A 22,675-nucleotide genomic window follows, 5' to 3' on the forward strand; every position below is an offset into this window, starting at 1 on the left:
GAAACCAACTAAAACATTGACGCCAGACGTGAAAGCCTACATTCATGTATATGTTCAAAACAGTTTCGCCATTTTCCGTAATCGACATTTTTTTAAGGATTCTCTAACGAGAATTTTGACATGTTTCATTTCGAATGTCGTTTCTCTTCTTGCAAAAAAACCCTTTATCTGAAATAGTTTGAGTTCGCAATGAAAAGGAGGCAGACGCAAAGTATTAATATTTCGTTTCAGTGCCATCTTGTCGACTACACCTTCCGGAAAATAAACTATTTGAACGTACCTACTTTGGATAATATTTCTTTCTCAACCACACTTTCATCAAAGGAAACAAATTTCATTTGTACATACCATGGATTATAGTTATTTTTAACCATACTTTCATCAAATAGTATGTTGTTTTGTCGAAGCCTCTCAATGATATTCTGTTTCCTGCATGTCAGAAGATCATCTTCGATTCGTTCAGGTTTGGAATCCAGCTCCCCTACCTTTTCGACTGATTGTTGGTCTCGAGAAGGACCAATGGGTTCATAACTAATTGTATGACGGCATGAAGTCCTTAGACATCAGTGCCGCCCTTCACGGGATACCCCTACCTGGCTGGGGTGGGATGGATGAGAAAGTTGTTCATCCGTTAACGGGGGAATTCCTGCATGTAGTTCATCCCTACTGTAGTCCAACATCTGTTTGGTTTCAAGCTTCAAAGGGTGAATAAACGCCTTGGAGTGAGCCAATCGTGGAAGATTTTGCCAGAAGTCTTCAAATCTTCTTGCCATCCAGATGTTCAATGTTTGTTTGGCAAAAAATAAAGCGATGCTAAGGACAGGTTCTGGTCCGATGAAGCTGCTTGCAGCACCCTCCTTTGCAAGGGAGTCAGCAACCTCATTGCCTTCCAGGCCAGTGTGGCCGGCAATCCAAACCAGACAATTTTTTAAGTCTTCCTATTGAGGAGTGTCGTTTTTGGCAATTTGACACCAATTTAGACGTTGCTCTATAGGAACCAAAAGCTTCCAACTCCACTTGGCTGCTCGAGAAAATTTTTATTGTCTTGTGAGTAAGGTTGGATTCTACCAATCTCTCCGCACACAATTCAATAGCATAGATTTTCGCTTGAAATAGAGTCGCATAGGTCCCTGGGCCGGTTGATATATCTCTGTCCTGATGGGTCTGCAACTGAAAACACCTGCACCAGAGCCTGAAGGTGTTTTTGGAATTCAATTTCTTCAAAATTTTCCATAATTTATGCCTGCCTAGCATTGAAGACATACGTTGGCCTTTTTTTTTCTTGAAATGAATTTACTCTTCTTCTAATTGCAAATTTACAGTTTACATGAACAGTTACAATTTTTATTCCTTAAGCTGGTTTTGGGGATTTCACAGCTCAATTTTTTTCTCTTATTCTTGAATTTATATAATCGATTTTGAAACTCCCCTCATTCATATGCGAACACATTTCCACCAAAGTATCAATGACATCCGAAGGATTTTGATGTATGAGAGTGTCACTTTCATTGAGAATAATAACCATTTTGTTAACAGAAAAAGCACATTTGCTCATTCGTTTTACTGGAGAGATAACTGAAATAGCCATTGTAATTCAGAGACTAAGTTTGATTTACTAAAAACCACACTGATTAGGACACGAGGGCTTTATCATTAATTCATATTGTTCAGGTGTACCTAATTAAAGTACCATTAGATAGGATCGATTAATGCCGTCATCTTCTTTTCCAGGGAAAATGTAATACATTAAAAAGTAACAATTTTAGGTGTTCAATTTAAAAAATTCTATTAATTATCAAGGTGAGTGTTCCATGGATTTTTACATCAAATCGTACAACATTGAATGTTCAAAATAAATACTACATTTTTCATTTTTTAACCAACTCAATTATATGTACGCCTATGAAACAGCTACTTGAAAATGATTCATAACTTCGCTGCCTAAGGAAGTAGATTATAGGCACAGTAGAATAATACAACCAGTAGGCTCTTTTACCACGTGATCCGCCCGAGTTGCCGGGGACCTTCAACCGCTCTTAGGATGAGATTCTCATCCAACGCGTTCAGTGCTGAAATTGATATCGTGTTTATTTCATTCGCTATTGTTATTATTGTTTTTAATTTTCGTAGTTGGTTATTGTTGTTTGTTTTATTATTAAGTGATTGGAAAATGGGAGATGTAAAAAAGACATGATGAAAGAAGTCAGGAAATGTTTGCTACTTCAATATTGCAAAAACAAGGCCAACAATTGTAGTGAGAAATTTTATAGATTACCAAAAAATCACGAAAGGAAAGTAAGTACCTAATAAGTTGTTCAATCGTTATGATTTTTATTCTAGGGCAAAAATATGGCTGGAAGCATGCTACAGACTGTACAAAAGCAGTTATCGTTTATGTGGTAGTCATTCTGAAAATGATGTGATGATAAGTAGCTATATGAAAACAATTCTACGACAGTATGCTATACCAACAATATTTATCTGGACATCAAAGTAACGTACTGATATAGGTATGATAATGTCGTTTATAATGATTATGTTATTAAACAATACCTTTTACCTTTTTGCTATTTTCAATTTTAGGAACCTCTGGGACAGACGACACACCATTATTAGATTTGGCCATTCTTTATACTTCAACGACATCCCCAAAATCTTGTTTTTTTGTTATTTCACATGAGTAATTATTCGCAACACATATTATATGTACCTACCAACATTATAGAAAAAAATCATTCGAGACAAGAGAGAAAGAAAATGAAACAAAAAGAAAATACACATTTAAAACTGCGTTGAACATTTTTCTAAATGGTCAACGGCCGGATTTTTTCTCGGGCTGGCCGGACAGTGACATCAATACATATGTGGATCGCATGTTTCAAGGGTTGGGCTTTTGAAGAGCCGGTGAAATCGCCGTACGGAATAAGTAACTTGCCACAAAATATTCTAAAATATCCTTAAATTTCGTTTTTATATGAGCGCACGCCTATGGTAAAAGAAGGAAATCGGCCCCGCACTTCGTTTCGAGGTCACCGAGATCTTTGTGAATTTATGAATGAAAGTAGTGGGAGTTGACTTACTGGTTGATTATTTTTACTTTGCTTTAGGCATAGGCAGACAAGTTACCTCAGGACTAGTACTAGAGTGCCACCAAGATTTAGCCAAAGCCTCGGTAGATAATAACGTTATCCGGAGGTGGGTTAAAGACCACGATAGAAGTAAAGGTAATCGAATTGCCGACTCTTTAGCCAAGGAAGCGGCTGGACTGAGAGTTTTAGAACCCAGTGGCACCTACGGCCTGATGACTTCGACAATTGTAGAACTAGCCAAACATCATACCTATGCTCAATCCCTAAAGAGATGGGATGAAATCAAAGGATGCACTCTTGCTAAGATCACCCTGGGCGACCCTAGGAAGCTGGCGCCGAAGACATATCTGGCGGTGACCAGGAAAAATCTACGCCTAACAGTAGGATTTCTGACTGGCCACTGTCAACTAAGGAAACACCTCCACAATATGGGGCTAGTGGACACACCTCTATGCAGGATGTGTGAACAGGAAGATGAAACTGTCAAACATGTTCAATGCGAATGTCCGGAGTTATCGTCAATGAGAGAGTGTGTGTTTGACGAGTCTTGGCCTACACCTGCCGATATAAAAAAGATGTCTCCTAGAGACCTGTCCACCTTCCTGGAAAGGACAGGATGGACGATGACGTAGGAGGACAACTCCTTGGGAGGATGTACAATGGGTCACATGTGGCCTAAGTGCTGTAGGCCTACACTCACCCTACCTACTTACAGTTAGGCAGACAGGGTGTAAATACGTGGAGGTAGGCTTTACTAGGAGGTTCCACTAATTTTCATTCTTCAGAGGAGTTCTTGAACAAATGATTTTTTCCAAAAATGTATTGCATTATTCATCAATTGAAATTCTGGATGAAAAAGTTAACAAAAATGAAAACTCCGATTTTGCCGAAAATACTGTCCAAACACCCATTAACACCCTGTATATATCCTGTAATGGTTTTCCGAACCACACTTTTTCGTTAGATTATCGCTGATAAAATCACAGTGTAATCATGTTCAAAATATCACGGAGTATATTGCCCCTGTTTTTGTGCATGCTCAATGCAGGAGCGCGTTCAATTGGAATTTCGTGCTCCAAAATATTCATCTCGAATAGCCGCAAAGTTCAGCAGTTTCAGTTCAGAGCCTGGCGTCGGTGGAGTGGGAGCATCTGCGGCATGCGTCGCGAAGTTGGATTCATACAATGTTTTGTAAGTTTTTCCTAATGCAGGTGTACCTGAGAATGTGTACGGTTAGTGTATTAGGTGTCTAATTGCATTCCTAACCACCTTTTAACTTTTTTAATAATTCGATACGCTTGAAATCGATTAGAATGTTATCGACATGCAGACATTATTCATTTCTTAACCCTACAAGCGATTAATCAAATAAATGCATACAAATTCGTGCAGTCTATATCTTGTGTACATTATTTTCTATCAGGTAATGTTCGTGAGATGCAAAAAAGTTTCATTTATATTTTCGATTCTTGATTTTGCCACAGTTTCGAGTGAGTATCGATCTGTGGGATGCTGTGACCTTGGACTTCATTATCTCCTATAGTCCGGAAATCTTGAGGGAGTTCGGATTTTAGTCAGGGAGAAATGAGGGTGAGAAATATAACCGTTTTCATTTTTAATGTCAACCCACCTCGTTGAATATCAGAAATTCACACGACAGGGTGAACATTTTTTTCAGGTTTCACAATTAATGAACGGTATTTTCCAAAATTTCTGCCATGCCAAACTCAAGGATATCACATCGAGTTTCCATTAGAAGTTTGAGGCATAGGAATGAAGTTGCCAAAATATATTTCGAATGAAGATTTTGGGCTTACTGCAGCCTGCAGAATATTTTGATCAGCTTCTTATTCAGGTTTTACTTTTATATTTTTGAAATATTTTGACTACGGAATCATTCTTCTCATACTTTATTTTGTCTGATTACCCACAATAGTATCGAAGTTGGGTTTTTTGAATAATATCCCAAAAATTGCTTCCCATATTCGGATTCCCCAAAAAGAGCTTTCCAAATTAATGGGTATATTCTAATCGGTTCAGAAGTTATGCCAAAAAAATATCATAAAGCTGATTCTTTCAACCGACTCCATTTTCAATTGAAACAAATTTGAAGAGTCTATTTTTTATGAAGATATAAATCCCTTTTCAAATCTCTTCTTTTAATACTGGATAAACCAAATATCATAAGAACACCCTATATAAGAATATTCTTAAGCAGTTTAGAAAGGCAGTAAAATACTTCCTCATGCTAAAAGCATTCTACGACCTGCAGGAATACTATAATGAAATTTTCTGATCTCAATTAAACAAACCTACTGTGTTATTATTTTATTAATTTCAAGTAAGCTTAACATATAATGATCTAACCCTAACTTACTGATTTGTAATGTACTGAACTCATTGTTTCCCTTTCTTTAACCTTCATTTTATTAAAAATTATATTAGAAATATATTTCAATATATAAATTTTATTTTATATTTTGAATTATATACTTGAATTTCACCTATACATATTTACCACAAGTAATTGCACTCATCTCTTTGTCAATAAGAACTAATTCTTGAACAAAAAAGCATAGTTTTAATTGATTGAGTATTTTAATCCTATATTTTTTCAATTGTTATAAAAATTCGTTTCTGTTAAATTCCGAATTATTCTAGATGCCCAGTATATGAGACGATTATTGAAAAAAAACAAAGTATTGATATCTAAAACTTTTATACGAAACATATTTATATTGATAACTTAACTCCTTCACCTCCTTTCCTTTCAAAGTCGTATATATTATATCGATTGCCCTAGTTTATATAATCCCAATCATATGCGATCACAACAGCTCTTACATTAATATCTATCACTCACAGAAGTGGCTCTTTGTACAGGGTGACCCTAACTGTACTCGGTTGGTATTCTAACTTATTGCTCCAAAAAGTACAGAAAATACACCTGGGAACACACGAAAAATCTTCATAAAGGAGCCTATAAGGAACACCGGTACTTCTATACCTCAAATCACGACATCTTATAATATAATTTTAAGCGCTTGTTTACCTGACTGCAAGCACAGAACGAAATCTGTTGTGTGGCAAAAGTACCTCATTAGCAACGTTGGCTTGGCCTCATAATAGGGGAGACCAAAAGGGGATTTCGGGATTTACTAAAGCGCGGCAGATTAATATACAGGGGGATACCTTGTACTCGGTTAAGTACCTCCACCAAATATGAGCCCCATATATAAGTCCGCCTGTGAGGAATAAAGGATCAGATTAGTAAAAAAAATTGATCATCAGAAATTCTCGAGCGCGTCAGATTAAGGTAGGGTGAGTTAATTACCTGCTAAAAAGTGTATATTCCAGTAATCTGACAATTTGAGAGTGACGTAAAGAAAGGGGAGGGCAGCAAAGTTGTAAAAAAATAACGTCATTTCGACATTCTCGAGCATAGTATTTTTTTTTTTTATTTCGAAGGAAATAATTCAAGGATAACGAAAAATATATAATCTGACGATTTCCGCAAGCCGAAATAACTAAAATTCGTCGATAAAGTTTAATGCGCGCAGCTGTGTGATACCTATATTTCCCTCTCCGAGTTTCTATTACTCTATTCTCTATTGACTTTTTCTCTATATAATACTCTCTCTCTCTCTCTCCGTCCCCACTCTGAATTATGTTGCCATGACGCCATCACAGCTGATCACAGAGACTCGTTCGTGATGAAGATCAATTAATTGATGGATGTAGCCGTTACTACGTGGTAGAAATCATAATGAAGAAAAGAGGAGTTTTACCAGTAACGTAAGTTACAAATAAAAGTGGTAAAAAACATAGAAAGTTCAATTTCTCTTTTCTTCATCAATTAATCAATTGATTATGAAAAATTAAATTTTATTAAGCATTTTTTTTTAATTATTGTCTTATAAATACAAGTATTCTACTTAAAAAAACATACACTTGTTTATTTGCCTGCTATTTCCTGAGCTTCTCAATTAATTAAGTTCAATGAATTAAAAAAAAAATTAAAAAAATATTGTTTTTGTCAGATTAAGCGAATCCCTCTAGATAATCGTCAGATTATGAGACAGCACGTCTAAAACATAAAGATGAACCATATATATCTTAATCTGACGCGCTTGAGTATTTCAAAATGGCGAGTTTGTTTTGCACACTATAATAAAGACCGTGAGTTTGCGTCAGATCGAAATCGTCAGATTATTGAATGAGAGCTTTTTTTTTGTTGCACTTAACACCCTCTTAGAAAATCTGTCGCGCTCGATTAATGTTTTTTTCTTTTCACTTTTAACCCTTACGTACAACCACCCACATCATGCAAACGATCAGATTAACATACCAACTTTATTAAAAATACGTAGGACATTGTTGCTTTCAATATCTGACGCGCTCGAGTATGTCCATGCAACAGTATTTTTTACATATTTAAAAATCTATAGTCGCTTCCCCCATCAATGAAAAGGTATATATTATATAACATTTTTTTTTTCTTCTTATCATCTAAGTTTTGCAACCTGATATGTCTCAATGACGCTGGAGTAAATCCCCATTTTGCATCGTGGGCTCCCCTGCTATCATTTGCCTCCTGAACTGTATTCGAATTGTAGTTACTTCAATCCTCATTTGAAACATCTCATTCAACAAAAGTGAATTTATTTTTACATCGTTTCTGGTTTCTGTATCAATTCGTTGTCCAATTCATTTGGACGACTCAGGTTACACTGTAATATTTCGGTGGGATTATTATTAGGTTGCTTATTTTAGCAGTAAGTAAACTCTCTCTGTGTTTATTTTAACAGGAAATATACACGGTTCCAGTGTATCTACAAATTGTTTATCACAAAATGATATATAATTGCTTAACGAACTGGGTCTGGTTGAGATGCTCTTTCAAAATCTCTTATCGTTAACATGTATATCTAAAATTATATGCTTTAGTTCCAAATGAAAGTACGGAGACAAATAGTTTTTTGACCTCTGGATGAAAAAACTCCATCATTTTGTGTTTCATTTCAAAAATTCCATCCTTACAAAATTAAACTTGTTCATGAACTCAATGAGGATGATTTTGACCGAAGACAGGAGTTTTGTGAGGGCATGAGTGAGATATTAATGCAAAATTCCGTGCTGCTGTTTTTCGGACGAAAGCTCATTTTATTTAAATGGTTATGTGAAGCGTCACAATTGCCGTTATTGGTCGGATTAAAACCCAAGACAATACGCAGAAATGGATACCCAACATCCCCAAAAGTTGAATGTCTGGGCCGAAATATTAGGCAATCATATTATAGGTCCATTTTTCATTGATGGAAATTTAACCGGTGATTCTTATTTACAACTTCTTGAAGAGGCAATAAAACCTCGTATAGTTGAAATAATTGAACAGGATCCAAGATGTCAAGATGAATTTATCCATTTTCAACAAGACGGTGCTCCACCCCATTATGCCCAGCAGGTTCGAAATTTTTTGAATAATAATTTTGAAGGACAATGGATTGGCAGAAGAGGTCCAATTGAATGGCCAGCACAATCACCAGATTTAACACCACTGGACTACTTTTTGTAGGGATATTTAAAGTCTAAAGTTTATGCTACACGGCCAGCCAATTTGGATGAATTACGTCGTAGAATTATTGATGAATGCCGAGCTATAACTCCTGAGATGTTGAAAAATGTAAGAGCAAAATATGAACAAAATCTTCATTGTTGCATGGAGTAAAATGGCGCACATTTCGAACATTTACTCTAAATTTCCTATGTGAGTTACCCTTATTAGATGTTACTTTTTTTGTGTGTGCTATTAAAACAATTATTGGAATTTATTAACCCTAAAACAGTTTTTTAAACTTTTCTGTGTTATCAGCATTCAAGGAAATCAGCAGGTTGTATTCGTTGCGTAGGAAAGTTTTTAGTATGATTCACTTTTTTATCAGAAGCATAAAATATCCACGTCAAAAGGCAACCTTCATAAGGAGGTGCCACTCAATTTACCTAAAATGTAAGGGTGGTAACCAACCCCATCCCCCGAAAAAATCTCCTCGTAATAAACAAATAATTCTTACTTTTTTACGAAATCAAATGGACACGTATTAGCAGGTTGTCATAAAAAGCAAAAATTTATTTTTTTTATGAAAGTTGTGAATGTAAATTGTACCTTTAAAACAATATGATTTATTTTAAAAGATTAACTCAATAAAAATACCTTTATATCTTCAAATTATCTCGAAAACTAATCGTTACAAAATTTTTTTTTCAACGGAGATGTAAAGGTATTCGAAAGACCTTTAAAACAAGGTGCCACTCGACCTACTTTCCCTATCTAAATAAGGTACCTATCTAAATGTAGTACGCACCCCTCCGAGGGGGTGCGTACTACAAAACATTTTATTAGTCTGAAAGGTGTCCCCCTTTAATCAGAAATCGACGTGTCCGAGCTTTTTTAAAAATCTTACTTTTTATATTCAAAAACGGCTCTGTTAAGTTTTCGTTGTTACACACTGTATTACTTTGATCCCTTTTGAGTACCTACCTCACTTTTGTGTTTCTTTGAAAAGTCATAACTGGTTACTGCAAATTATAATAATAATAATAATTTTTATTTCTTTTGAGACAATACATGACTTCTTGCTTCTTATTCATAAAAACTCATCCACACAGTAAAAACATAAACAAGAATCATTTTCAAAGGTTTTTTGAAAATCGCTGCCCCTGAATTTTTCGATATTTCTAAAAACATATAGGCATATTTCTAAAATAAACATGAAAGATCCCTAAATCTTTGAATATCTATCTACTTTTGAGTTCAATCATATTTCTCAATACCCTTTTTTGGCAATAAAATCATCTTTTTCTGCAGAAGATGAACTCCAGAAAATCAAAATTCACACTAAATCCTACTAAAGGCCTGGACATAGTTAGTTTGAGTAGCATATCTATAATCAGTACTTTTCTGAGATTTCTCAATTTAAATGCGATGGAATTAGGCCAAAAAATCGAACAGTCACAAAGTTTTTTCCACGACAAACATCAATCCAAATAAATCTAAAGAAATGAAGTTTAAACGTCCAAGCCAGTCTCGAATATACCTACACAGTAGGTTGAATGGACTTACGCCTATCAGAAAACAAATACTCCCCTGGCTAATACCACGAAGGACGTTGGATTATATCCGACAGACGCCAGTGCAGGAGTCTTCACAGAAAATTCCCTGCATATGCAATTCGAGACTGGCTTGAACGTTTAAAGTTCATTTCTTTGGATTTGTTTACTACCAGTCTTCAAGCATAGCCCGCTGACTAATAAGAAAGTTAATCCAAATACATTTCTAAAAACTTCTCTGGGTTTTCACTGGTTTCGATGTCACTGAAGATAAGCTTTCCACATTATCTCTGTCCGCTATGAAAAATGAGTTGGCGCCAAACCATTCATTCAGGTTTGTTATGGTTGTTCCACAATTGTCTTTTACTACAAACTGATCCTTACTCGTGACAACTAAGGGCGTATATAGTACATGCCGCTGGTATGTCAAGTCTATCAATATCGTTCATGTAGAATAAAAATAAAACTGGGAGGCCAAGGAGTGAGCCCTGCGGAACCTCAATTTCAAAGTCGACCTTACCGGAGAAAATATGCAATTGAATATATTTTTTACGTTTCTGAATATCAGGTGGATGTTCTCTCGTCAAGAGAAGTCGAGATAAATTGAGACAAGACGAGACTAGATAATGCCTTCTATCGCCTAGAGAAACGGTAAATAACTATTGATTTTATAAAAAATATTTGTTCAAGGACGAATGAGATACTCCAAAACACCATATCAAGAAAATGGCTGTGGAAATCCTAGATGAGGACCATTATGCAATAAGTGCTATAGTTACCATCAGCATGCAAGTTATATTTTTTCTGATAGCAGCCACTTTTCAAATGGACAAAATTACGGATTTCGCAGGCGGAATAAATTTCATCATTTTGGCTGTGCTCACATTTTTGCTCGGACAAGGAGAAAGGGTAAGTTTTTTCACGTAGGTACGTAATTGTTCACAGAAAAATTTCATGATGGCTACTTTCGCATGTTTTCACTCAAGTTCTGAAAATTCGTCCAGGAGAAAAGTCTTTCCTAATATTACTGCACAACCACAACCTGAAAAATAAACAAAACTAAATCATTAGAGAAACAGCCGGCTCATTCCGAAAAGTTGCTGCGTCATATAAACCATTGAAGAGTCCAATTAGTCAGTAACTTGTGGTATTCATGAATCAATTTAAAGAAATGAAATTTCAATACTTAGCCTTCTTTAGGGGTCAACATTTCGGAAAACAATCTTTTTCCGTTATCAAAACTCAAAATTCACTGTAAAATTTTCATCTTGAAGCATAAACTTCAATTCTTTTGAAATACTTCAAAAGAATATAATGTCCAGGTATCATATGCGATAGTTCACAGGAATACATATACTGGATGTTTTTTTGAAAATTCAGTCAAGGTTCCAGGTACGATCCACTTCCACAGAGCTATTTGAAATTTACCTGTTACCTGCTAAAAGAATATATGCGAATTCTTCGAATTTTCTAATTTTTTCATGAGTTTCTTTGATGATAATTTTTCTTTCACTCCATTTTATAGCGTAATCACCAGATGATTTTAGAATATGATTCGCTATCCCCGATCCTGTTATCTGTCTTCTCCTTATACAGTGTGTAAAAGCCAAATGGAATAAATTACTTATTTCGGTTACGGTACATATTTCAACAAAATCCCGAAACACGTCAAATTTAAATTATAATTTTACATACTTCAACGGAAAAATGCTCTCCAATCTTTAACCCCCGTCGAATGACAAGTACAAGGTCTCTTCATTCTCTATTCAAAATGTTATCGCTTTCAAGTTTATTGCAACAATTAAGATAACATAAATCAAAATCATATGGTTACCGAAATTCGATAAAATACACTCAAAACTTATTACAAAATACTCAAAACTTATTTCATGTTGAGGTATTGATAATAAGAAAGTAAGCAAAAACCATAGCAATGCTCTTTTTAGATGGTATCCTTTGAAAAACTGTAAATAATGTCCGTGGCAACGTTAGTTTAAAACGCCTTGTCAAATTGTTTTCTATGTTACGTTACAACATTAGTTGTCAGTATTTCAATTTAAGTTTAAAGTTCGTTAACTTCAAGTCTGACAAATGGTTAGATCAACGGGAATGCATAAAATAACAGTTTTACAAATGATTTGTTACAGAGATAAAACCCGAACACTACAGGAAGTAGCGCGCCTATTTCATGAGAAATTTCCTAATTTACCGCCCATATCTCAAGGAACAATAAGCAAAATAGAGAAGCATTTTCGCGAGCTTGGTCATGTGGAGCAGATAAAAAAGCAGCTGCCAATGCAATGAGTGATGAACTCAAATTAAATGTGATACTTGAGTTTGGGAAAACCCACATACATCGAGCTATATACATCGATAGTTAACATATTAAAAGAAAATGAAATGCATCGCTATAAAGCTCATGAAAGACGATTTTGATAGAACTTATTTATGTGAGCAAATGATGGAAATGTTGGATAACAATATCATCCAATTAGAAGACGTTATGTTTTCTGATGAGTGTACCTACTTCGTCTCTTAACGGTCATGCTAATAATCAAATTTTGTCGCTAAAGGTCAACAGAAAATCATCACTGGATGAGAGAAGAACACACGCAATACCCCCAAAAGGTTAATGTTTGGTTAGGGATTGTCGGAAACCATATCATTGGTCCCTTTTTCATTGAAGGCAACTTGAATGCCGATAATTATTTGGCACTACTTCAAAATGATGTCATTCCAAGTTTATCAAATTCATATCCCGATCCAGGAAACTCCCAAGTTCCAGTGAAATACGAATAAGGCTTGCGATTCGGTCGGTCACGCCTGATATGTTAAATAATGTTAGAAGACAGTTTTATTTGAGAGTAGACTATTTGAGATGTTCGCGGTGAACATTTTGAACATCTTCGTTAACATCCATAGTTCTTTTTCATATTGTACATTTCATTACGTTTTGCATTACATTTTAGTTTTTGAGTGTATTTTATCGAATTTCGGTAACCATATAATTTTAATTTATTTTATCTTAATTGTTGCAATAAACTTGAAAGCGATAACATTTTTGTATAGAGAATGAAGATACCTTTCAAACGATATATCACAAACCTGTACTTCTCATTCAAAAAATTGGGGATTGTACCTGTCACTCGACGGGGGTTGAAGGTAGGGGTGCCATTTTTGAGTTGAAGAATGTCAAATTATAATTGACATGTTTCGGGATTTTTTTAAATATGTACACTAACCGAAATAATGAATTTATTCCATTTGGCTTTTACACACTGTATGTTCACGATGTTCATTTTTTCTCACATCTAGGGGTCTTAAAAGGTTTCATCTTTACTTTTTCCACAGGAACAACATATATTGTGAATACCGTCTTTGGTTTTTTCAACCGTATTATCGGGTTTAGTTTATGTCAAAAGAGATCTCAATGTGTTGGTAGTTCTAAAAGTTGTTCCTACATTATATGTATGACCGATGCGTCTCAATTTCTCAAACAACCCTGAAATATAAGTTATGACGTTAGTTGTGAGGTAGGTATGTGAATTGTTGTTGGGTTTGTGATAATTGTGGAATCTCGATATGATGTGTATTGCTTTTACCATTTTTATTGAGAGCTCTTCCCACAAACTGCTCCGGATATGCGTTCTGCTCTAAAACCGATTCAATTATAGTTATCTCCTCTTTCAGAGAGGCTGAAAATGGAAACATGAACCTTAACTGAATTCTCGAAAAAACATCTACTATATGTATTCCTGTGGACTATCACATTTCATTTCATTCTTATGACGTATGTCAAAATAATGAAAGCTCTTTACAATTTGAAGCGAAAAGTGAATTTTGGATTTTGATAACGAAAAAAGATTGTTTTCCAAAACATCGACCACCAAATAAAGCTAAGTATTGAAATTTCATTTTTTTTTTCTGTTTATAAGCAGCAAAGTTCATGAATACGACAAGTTACTGACTAATTGGACTCTTCTGTGGTTTTTATTACGCAGTAACTTTTCTCGGGGTGAACATTTCAGTTTGCCCTTTATTACACTTCAGCAGATTCTCTATTGATTTAGCTTTATTTTTTAGATTAAGATAATATACCGAAAAAAAATAGTAAAAAATATTGAGTCCCCCACAAAAAATGTCTTTCAAAGAATGTAATGCATTTGGTAAATCAATTCTTCCAAATGTAAACTTCTGAGATACCTATATATAATTCTCTTCCTTCATTCCACATAAATATAAATCTATGAGATTGAAATCATAGTCTTGATAAGCCATGTTATAGGGACGTATTCAGGAGTTATTCCTGGAGGGGAAGCAAAACTCAGTTGCCTAATATTGAATGAACAATTCATGTGCGCCATCTTATGTTTTTTGAATGATTCATTAAGTTGTACAAAACTCTTTTTAGAATTTACTTTTTTCGGGGGAAGGCATTTGCCCACTTGTACCCCCTCAATACGGCCCTGTAATGCAATGAATTTGAGGATTCAACAATTAAAGCAATGTTCAACCTTAGGGGTCCTTAACAAATACAAGATTTAGGTTAGATATGAGCATATCAATTTCCTTTATGACGACACAGTCTATGGAATGAACAAAGAATTGAAACCCCCTTAGATAGGTTCAAACTATAAACTATCTGATAGATGGAAACTGCCTTTTGGGGTATTGGTATCATCCAGTTTAAACATTTTCTAATTGAACAGAAAAAACGTTTCCTCTTTACATTTTTCAGAATGTTGAAAAAAACATTATTCTTCATCAGTTGGGATTATTGAACATTATTTTCTACACTTTTCTTGAACATTTGAATTCTGATTTCATGTTTGTCTGTTCTGTTACAGAAAAGCTACGACAGTAGACAATTAATGGTTACTATATTTGTATGTTTGTGGGGTATGAGATTATCAGGATATCTTCTGTATAGAATAATGAAAATTGGAAGAGATAAACAGTTTGACGATAAGAGAAGCAACAATATACGGTTTGCAATTTTTTGGACATTTCAGGTAAGAAAAAAAGAAGTAGTGAACACTCAAAATGAATATATTGAAAACACTTTCTCCACACCAGAAAGAATACTTTCTTCCAACGCCCGTTTCGCATCAACACTTATACTGTCTTAGTCATCTCCTGATGATGCTAACTTGGTTAGCGAAACACGCGTGGAGAGACAGTAATTTTCTTCGGCGTAGGGCCTAACCTAAGAGGGTTGTTTGAAAAGGCAAATAAGCTTTTTATTTTTGAACATGCTCTTCTTTCGGCTCGATACATTTGGTTCAACGTTTTTCTAAATTTTTAATTCCTTCAAAATAATATGTATTCGTGCCCCTAAAAACAGGCGATTTCTTTGGTGATGATACCTCTTTTGATCCAAATCGCTTACCAGCGAACCATTGCATTAAATTTGGAAACAGGGGACTAAATCTAGAGAAAATGCTGGATAGCGTTGTAGTTCACAGTCCAATTCATGGATTTTTATCATCGTGACTTTACACGTGTGTTCCCATGCGTTGCCTTGACGGTAGTACTTTTTTTCGCCAAATGCCGTCGTTTTTGCTTCAAATCCATTTCAAGTCTAAAAGCTCTGAATAATATTCACCTGTGATCGTTCTACCGTTCTCGAGGTAATCGATGTGAATGACACTGCGTGCATCTCAAAAAACTGCTTCCATGAACTTGTTGGCTAGTAAACCCACCTACACCCTTTTTGGTGCATGTTCACCCTGCGATACCCACAGTTTCAATTGCTCCTTGGAAGAATTAAGAATTTTACCGACGATATCTAGTGAAATGACCTCTTTTGGCAGACCTGAAAGTTTGGCTTCACTTGTGCATGCTATTGTGACCACAACGGTACTTAAGAAAACCACTCCTTAACCATTGAAATTGCTGGCTCAGAATTCTTAGTATCTACCAAGTCTTTACTTGGTGTGAGTATTAGTTTTACTAGTATTAAAAAATATATCATTACTCTACGGTTTTTTATACGTCGCGAAGTTAGTTTCAATGGTGCTCTTCACTTTGTCTCTCTAATGGCTTCAGCTTCCGTTCCGGCGCAGTGAACTGTGTCTATTCGTGGAAATACATGTGTTGCTTTACGCAATACTGCACTCCTTTTTAATTCTCTCTAAAATTTTCGTAAATAGCTTGTACATCTTGATGACGGATATAACTAGGTACAGATAAAACTATCACTGGATAAATAATCTTGAATTGAACGCACGTACTATGACGGGAAAACAGAAACTCTAATGTTAAACACAAACTGAATGATACAGCCGTGACGCAGCTTGCTCTGAAGATTTGACACTTGACACGTGTTTTTTAACAAATGGCAAAAGACGGCAGCACTATTGCTTTTAAGTTATTGCGCGGGAAATTTTAAAAGTAACTGACTTACCTAACAGTTTTTGTATTACATAAAGCTAACGTTTTATATAGGCAAAGAATGAACTACGCTCCATGTTTTGATTCTGAGGATTTTTGTTAGATGTTGTCTACATAATTTTTCTAGAAGACGTACTGGCCGTAAAATAAATTCACTATCCTAATTATCTGATTTTACAGGCTGTTTGGGTGTACATCGTTAGTTTACCAGTAATAATAATTAATTCTCCAAGGCATTCAATACCCAAAGCTCCTAAAACCATGACGACGTTGGATTCGACTGGCACAGCATTCTTTATTGTTGGACTTCTTGCTGAAACGTATGCGGATTTACAAAAATTTTCATTCAGACAAGATCCCAACAACCAGGGAAAATGGTGCAATGATGGTAAGCTCAAGAAAAATTATGATTATACGTAAATATCTCACAAAAATATCTAGTGTTGATTTTTTTTTAAATCACCCATCAATTGAAATAAAATGATTGTTTTGAAGAATAGAAAAAGTTAAAAAAAATCATTGGAATTATGAATGGGCGACTATTGATGAAAAGAAATAAACAAACTAAAGATATGTTCATGAAAACCCAAATGGTTTTATTCAAAATGCAATTTCAAGATATAAGTCCAATTGAAGATTTCGAAAATATACTTGAATTTATTGAAAAATATTCATAACTAGAAAGACACGTCTATACTGAATTCATATTTTTTGCTGCAAATTCACACTCGCGTCTGTGAATGTGATTCTGACAACTGTAAATTAGCACGTGACATTTCAGAATAATTATTCTCAATGATTTAATTGATAATTCTGATTTCAAACTGTATACTCTCAGATATAACTTCGCCGTCAAAACCGTGAATTCATGAACCTTGAATTTTCAAGTAAGCAAGGATATCCCCCCTCACAAAGACGACATCTACACGTATGAAATCGACTGAAGTCTCAACCCACAAATATCAAACATAAATGAGGATCCCAAAGAAGGTCCGTTGCAAAGCTACGTTTTGAAATCTATCACCGAATGAGAAATCGCTTCCTGTCTTTTTTGCAGCTTTCAATGCAAGGCACCTAGATGAAACCTGAGCCCAAGAATAGAGCTCATATAAAATTATGTAGTAGTAATAGAAAAAAATGTTTCGACAATAAAATCTGTTTCTTATCAACCTATTTTTTAGGTATTTTCACCTTTCACAATCTGAAAGAATAAAAATTGTAATGGAAAACTTTATACAAATTATGGAAGATTAAAATGCCTAAAAAAGATCGATGAAGTCAATTTAATATCTTCATGCAGGTTCATATACAGAGTCATTACAAATGCAAAGTTGATCAACTTTTAGCTCGTATAAATGCAAGGAATTTTTTACCTATATTAAATAACGGTGTACTCGAATTTCACTGCTGATAATTCAAAAATATACTCATTTCAGGATTGTGGCGACTGTCCAGACATCCCAACTATTTTGGGGAAATAGTTCTGTGGTGGGGAATATTTGTCATATCTCTTAATGTGATTGAGGGTGTAGAATGGATTGCAATAATGTCACCACTATTCACTACAATAATTATATTGTTCCTATCCGGAATCCCACTTCTGGAAAAGTCTTCCGATGAGAAATACAGAGAGTAAGTTTTCTTTCAAAAATGTCTCACTGATAAATAAAAAGTAAATTAATGCAATTAATTGAAATCTGATTCAATGTAGTATCCTTTCAAAAATTATACATACGCACATGTGCTCAAAATGAACATTTGATTCATCATAATATAAAATAAATCTATATTCTTAAATGTGAAAGTCACTTACTTAAAATTCACTTATTCATGATAATAATAATCAGTCCTTGAGGATGGAAGAGTACACGCATGCTATTGGTATGGAATTCGAGATAGACAAATGTGCAATGGTCCATCTCAAAAGAGGACGATGCGGGGACTACGGAGAGGATATGCAGCTCGAGGATGGAAGCATCCTACACCATTTGGATGCCGGAGAGACGTATACTTACTTCGGGGGGAACAACGCCACTCACAACAGGTAACAGCAGTGAAGCACTTCCCCCGCGGCAAGTATCAGCACAAAATTCGACAGAAATGGTCATCGGAACTGTCGGGGAAGAACAAAATTGCTGCAACAAATATGCTTGCCATTCCAATCTTACTATACTCGTTTGGAGTAGTGTAGTAGACTCGGGAAGAGATGTATCAACTCGACGTAAATACCCGAAAAATGATGCATCTCTATAGGAGTTTACATCCCAAATCGTCCTTTCCACGGTTGTACTTCCCCCGAGAACAGGGAGGCCGTGGACTTTTGAGTTTGGAGTGTCTACATGACAGAATGGTACTGGATATGGCCTGTAAAGTCGTCCAGGAGTTCGGATCCCCTTCTCTGCATGGTCCGTGATCATGAAAGAGCAGGAATTGGAGCATTTCTCTTTAGAGCAGCTGCCCGAGCAGCTGATGAACTCGGTTTAGTTTTTGACACTTCTGTGAAAACACAAGGATAAGCCAATGCATGGGGTCTTCTTCAATAACATTGGAGACCTTGGCTTATCAAAAAGCGCCTGACGTTCGCTTTTCTCAGGTCGAGTGGGCTGAAGTCGGAAACTGAGAGGTTCATCATGGCTTGCCAGGATGTTGTCTTCAACACCTTAGTACACCGCAGTCACGTGATGGGTATCCATCCTGACACAAGATGCAGGGCCTGCTGCGAGGCACCCGAGACCCTGATGCACTTGCTATCAGCATGTCCAGCATATGCGGTCTCGGGCTATATCCATCGACATAACACGGCCCTAAGAGCGCTACATTACCATCTACAGCACTCTTACGGTATTGACACGGGAGTTGCCCTACCGTTAGGCTCATATAGGCTAATAAGCCTGATGTAGTCCTTCTCGACCACCAGAGCAAAATGATATTTGTCATGGAGTTTTCAACTCCTGGCGAGAAGAATATCGGAGGAGGAAAAACGGATAAAATATCGAGATTTTTCTCTTCGAACTCCGCAGACTCTATCCAGATCACTCTGTCAAGATGGTTGTTCTGATTATTGGAGTCTTTGGTGGAATGATGCCCTCTCTACTCTCGAATCTCAAAATCATACCGGCTTGCCGCACTAAGGCAGAAATCTTAGCCGGACAGATGCAGAAGGCTGTCATTCTTGGCTCACTGCGCTTGCTCAGGGCACACGATTCTCGGATCCAAGATCCAATGATCACGTACCCCGCGGTGTGAGGTAAGTGATCATTGTAGTATAGTAGGATACATTGTAGTAGGATACTCGCTATAATCTGTTCGTTAGGATATGATATTATCAAATCGCAAGCTCGCACAGAAAATGCCAATAGAATTCAATGATTCAACATATCGAACGTTTTTGTGTAGTCTAGAAGTACCAGGATCGTTGCATTACTTTCGTCCATTCCCCTCAGAAGATCATCTGACACATCAGTCAATGCAGAGCTACAGCTGTAAACTGGCCGAAAACCTGATTGTTTCGCTGGTAGATAATTTTATCGAGTTTATGAATGGTACTATTTGAGACTCAATGGCTCTTTCGAGCACATTTGAAAGAACAGGTAGAATCTATGTTTCTCCGTAGAGGAGTTGGTGCAAATTCGGGCTGCCGTTTACTTTCTTAACCATAACTATGTTAAAATAAATATAAATAGTTTTAACTAGCAATAAATTGCACGTTTAGAAGGTTATATTTAAGTTCATTATATTAAAAAATTACAAAATAAAACTATTTTGAAGATTTGCATCAAAACAAATTATATGCCAAAATCTCATATTTTTGGAAAAGAAAGTTTTTGGCTTTCTATTACTCCATCTTGATACAAAAAAAAATGAGGGAGTCTTCCAAAGAAAGGAAGGAAGTAACTCTATACATGGATTTGTAGATCATGCAAAGAAGTAACTTTCAGACACAAACTGAAAGAAAGTCCTCCTGAAACAGGTACTTTCATATAAACATTGAATTATACGAAAGAAAAAATTCTTTCGAAACAAATACTTCTATATGAACACTGAATTATACAGAAGATACTTTTCTCTACTCAGTTTGTATTTCAAACATTCGTTGTGGAATAAAAATCAGATATCATTCACATGAGTTCTACTTTAAATAAATGGTAACAAATTGCACTTACATAGAACACTGCCATCCTCACTGGTATACACCGATGTTTCGCCTTATGTCATATTTTTGAAGTGTGGTCTAAATTTGGGCTAGGTCTAAATTTAGGAGTGATACACTGAGAAAACATAAACAAAGTCTAACGGCACGAATTGCCTTCTCCATGCACACTTCATTCCAGTTCTTCCTTATATTCTTAGGTGTGTACTTAGTTTTTTTCCTCGCCATTCTGGAATGTAAACAGTAAGAATAAGAAATATTGAATAGATGGCCACTGGTAGCCTGAATTTGGACCTTTACTTGACATCGGTTTGAGGTTAGTTATACACAAACATGTAAGAGGAGAGGTAAGAACTATATTTATATTAAAAACTTAATATATTTATAATAAAACTCATTAGTAAGAATGCTCTTGTCATATACCTAGATTATGTAATAAAATGAAGAAAATGTATCTGCGAAAGTTTTCAGATGGTCAAATTCAAAGAATATTTCACTATGCATATATCAGAGTAACAAAAGACAATAGAGAGGTCTTTTCCATCCTTACATTGAAGGCAGTCTAACTTTGTTTGTTTACGGAAAGTAAGTTGGACCATAAAACAGTGGCGGTTGGTTTGGTTGATAATCGGAGGGATAGTATATATATATATATATATATATATATATATATATATATATATATATATATATATATATATATATATATATATATATATATATTTATAAAATGAATCATTTCAGGTGAAAATGTATTCTGTTCAAATAGTTCCTATACGAAATCTGATTTATTATTAATGATTATGAAAATGAGGCCAGTTTTTCTACCACCTACTAGATTTTTATTTATGTATGGCTTTATAATAAAGCGCGTGGTTTACTGGGTTGAAATTAAATTATTTCAATGAACTAATGACAGATGAAGAAATTTGTGATTTATTCTCAGATTTGATGAACAACCGGTATGGTTTGTGAGGTCCGATATAAAGAATTTTCGATTAGAAATCATGAATATTCATAATTACGATTGAGGTTTGATATTATTATGTGATTTCATTCAAAATTGGTATCTAGGGGTCTTTGTGGACCGACATTATGTTTTTTTATCAATAATGCATGCTGACGAATTCTATAATTACATTTGATTTGAATTTGCTATTTTCATTCACTTAAAAAAAGATGCTGTCTAAAATAATGTTCGTTTAGATGTCTTCAATTCATGTATTGCATTGCGAATGTACATTATAGATTAGACCATTTGGTATGATTGTAATGAACATACTTTCCAAATCTATTTTCTTTTTCAGTATTACGGAATACCGATTCTACAAATCATCTACCTCGCCTCTCATCCCCATACCCCCATCAATCTACGAGGAAGTTCCGCAGTTTCTGAAATTCATTATGTGCTGTGAATACCCGATGTACAACTCTCTAGAAGAAAAAGTCAAGACTTCACATATCATCAAAGAGTCCACCAGTGCTTCCTTGGCAGCGTCTCAGACATAACTATAGCTGCATGCTGGTCATCAACAGATCAGCAGTGGAAGTAGTAGCAATGCAATTTTTGAAACTAAAATACAAATTACATCTCTGTGAGAGAAAAAAAAGCATGTGAGAGAAGTGACGCTGGAAAATATGGGTTATGAGAAGAATATTGTCATATCAGCGAATCCCTGCTGAACAAAGTTCAATGTAGATTAGATTTGTTTCAACTTAAAATCTGTTCTTCGGTTGAAGATGTTATCAAAAAGTTGTCGTATTCGCCAAATAAATAGTAACAAAGTTTGTGACTTGTCTTTTTTTAACATAACCTAACCACAAAAAAATCAAATATTAGGGGTACATAGAATTATTGTTAATTTTAATCACTGCTCAAAACTAAAAATCAATTTCTCTCAATGTTTCTCTCATTTAAAATCTGAAAGTACCGACT

At 35.3% G+C, this 22,675-nt stretch overlaps 1 protein-coding gene and 1 long non-coding RNA gene across 3 annotated transcripts; one reads left to right on the top strand and one right to left on the bottom strand.

Moving 5' to 3' along the window:
• The first annotated feature begins 4,125 nt into the window (after positions 1 to 4,125).
• On the top strand, positions 4,126 to 22,527 carry LOC111503409 (uncharacterized). Of its 2 annotated transcripts, none has more exons than XM_023157705.2 (6): positions 4,126 to 4,280; positions 10,887 to 11,105; positions 15,044 to 15,208; positions 16,770 to 16,977; positions 18,026 to 18,221; positions 22,047 to 22,527. In XM_023157705.2, exons 2-6 carry the CDS (start codon positions 10,923 to 10,925, stop codon positions 22,246 to 22,248), a joined length of 954 nt encoding a protein of 317 aa, XP_023013473.1. In that variant the 5' UTR covers positions 4,126 to 4,280; positions 10,887 to 10,922; the 3' UTR covers positions 22,249 to 22,527. The 2 variants fall into 2 exon arrangements, with proteins under 2 accessions (XP_023013473.1, XP_074038454.1); XM_074182353.1 differs by lacking the exon at positions 4,126 to 4,280 and adding an exon at positions 4,304 to 4,321.
• LOC141485516 (uncharacterized) lies at positions 10,887 to 15,045 on the bottom strand. The gene is made up of 2 exons (XR_012467259.1): positions 11,383 to 15,045; positions 10,887 to 11,238 (listed from the first exon to the last, which is right to left on the bottom strand). It is a non-coding gene; the product is annotated as an uncharacterized lncRNA (long non-coding RNA).
• Positions 22,528 to 22,675: the final 148 nt, after the last annotated feature.

Source organism: Leptinotarsa decemlineata, unplaced genomic scaffold (assembly GCF_025532065.1).
Source record: "Leptinotarsa decemlineata unplaced genomic scaffold, Ldec_3_MD MMD2_tig00026328_RagTag_RagTag, whole genome shotgun sequence".
NCBI lineage: Eukaryota > Metazoa > Arthropoda > Insecta > Coleoptera > Chrysomelidae > Leptinotarsa > Leptinotarsa decemlineata.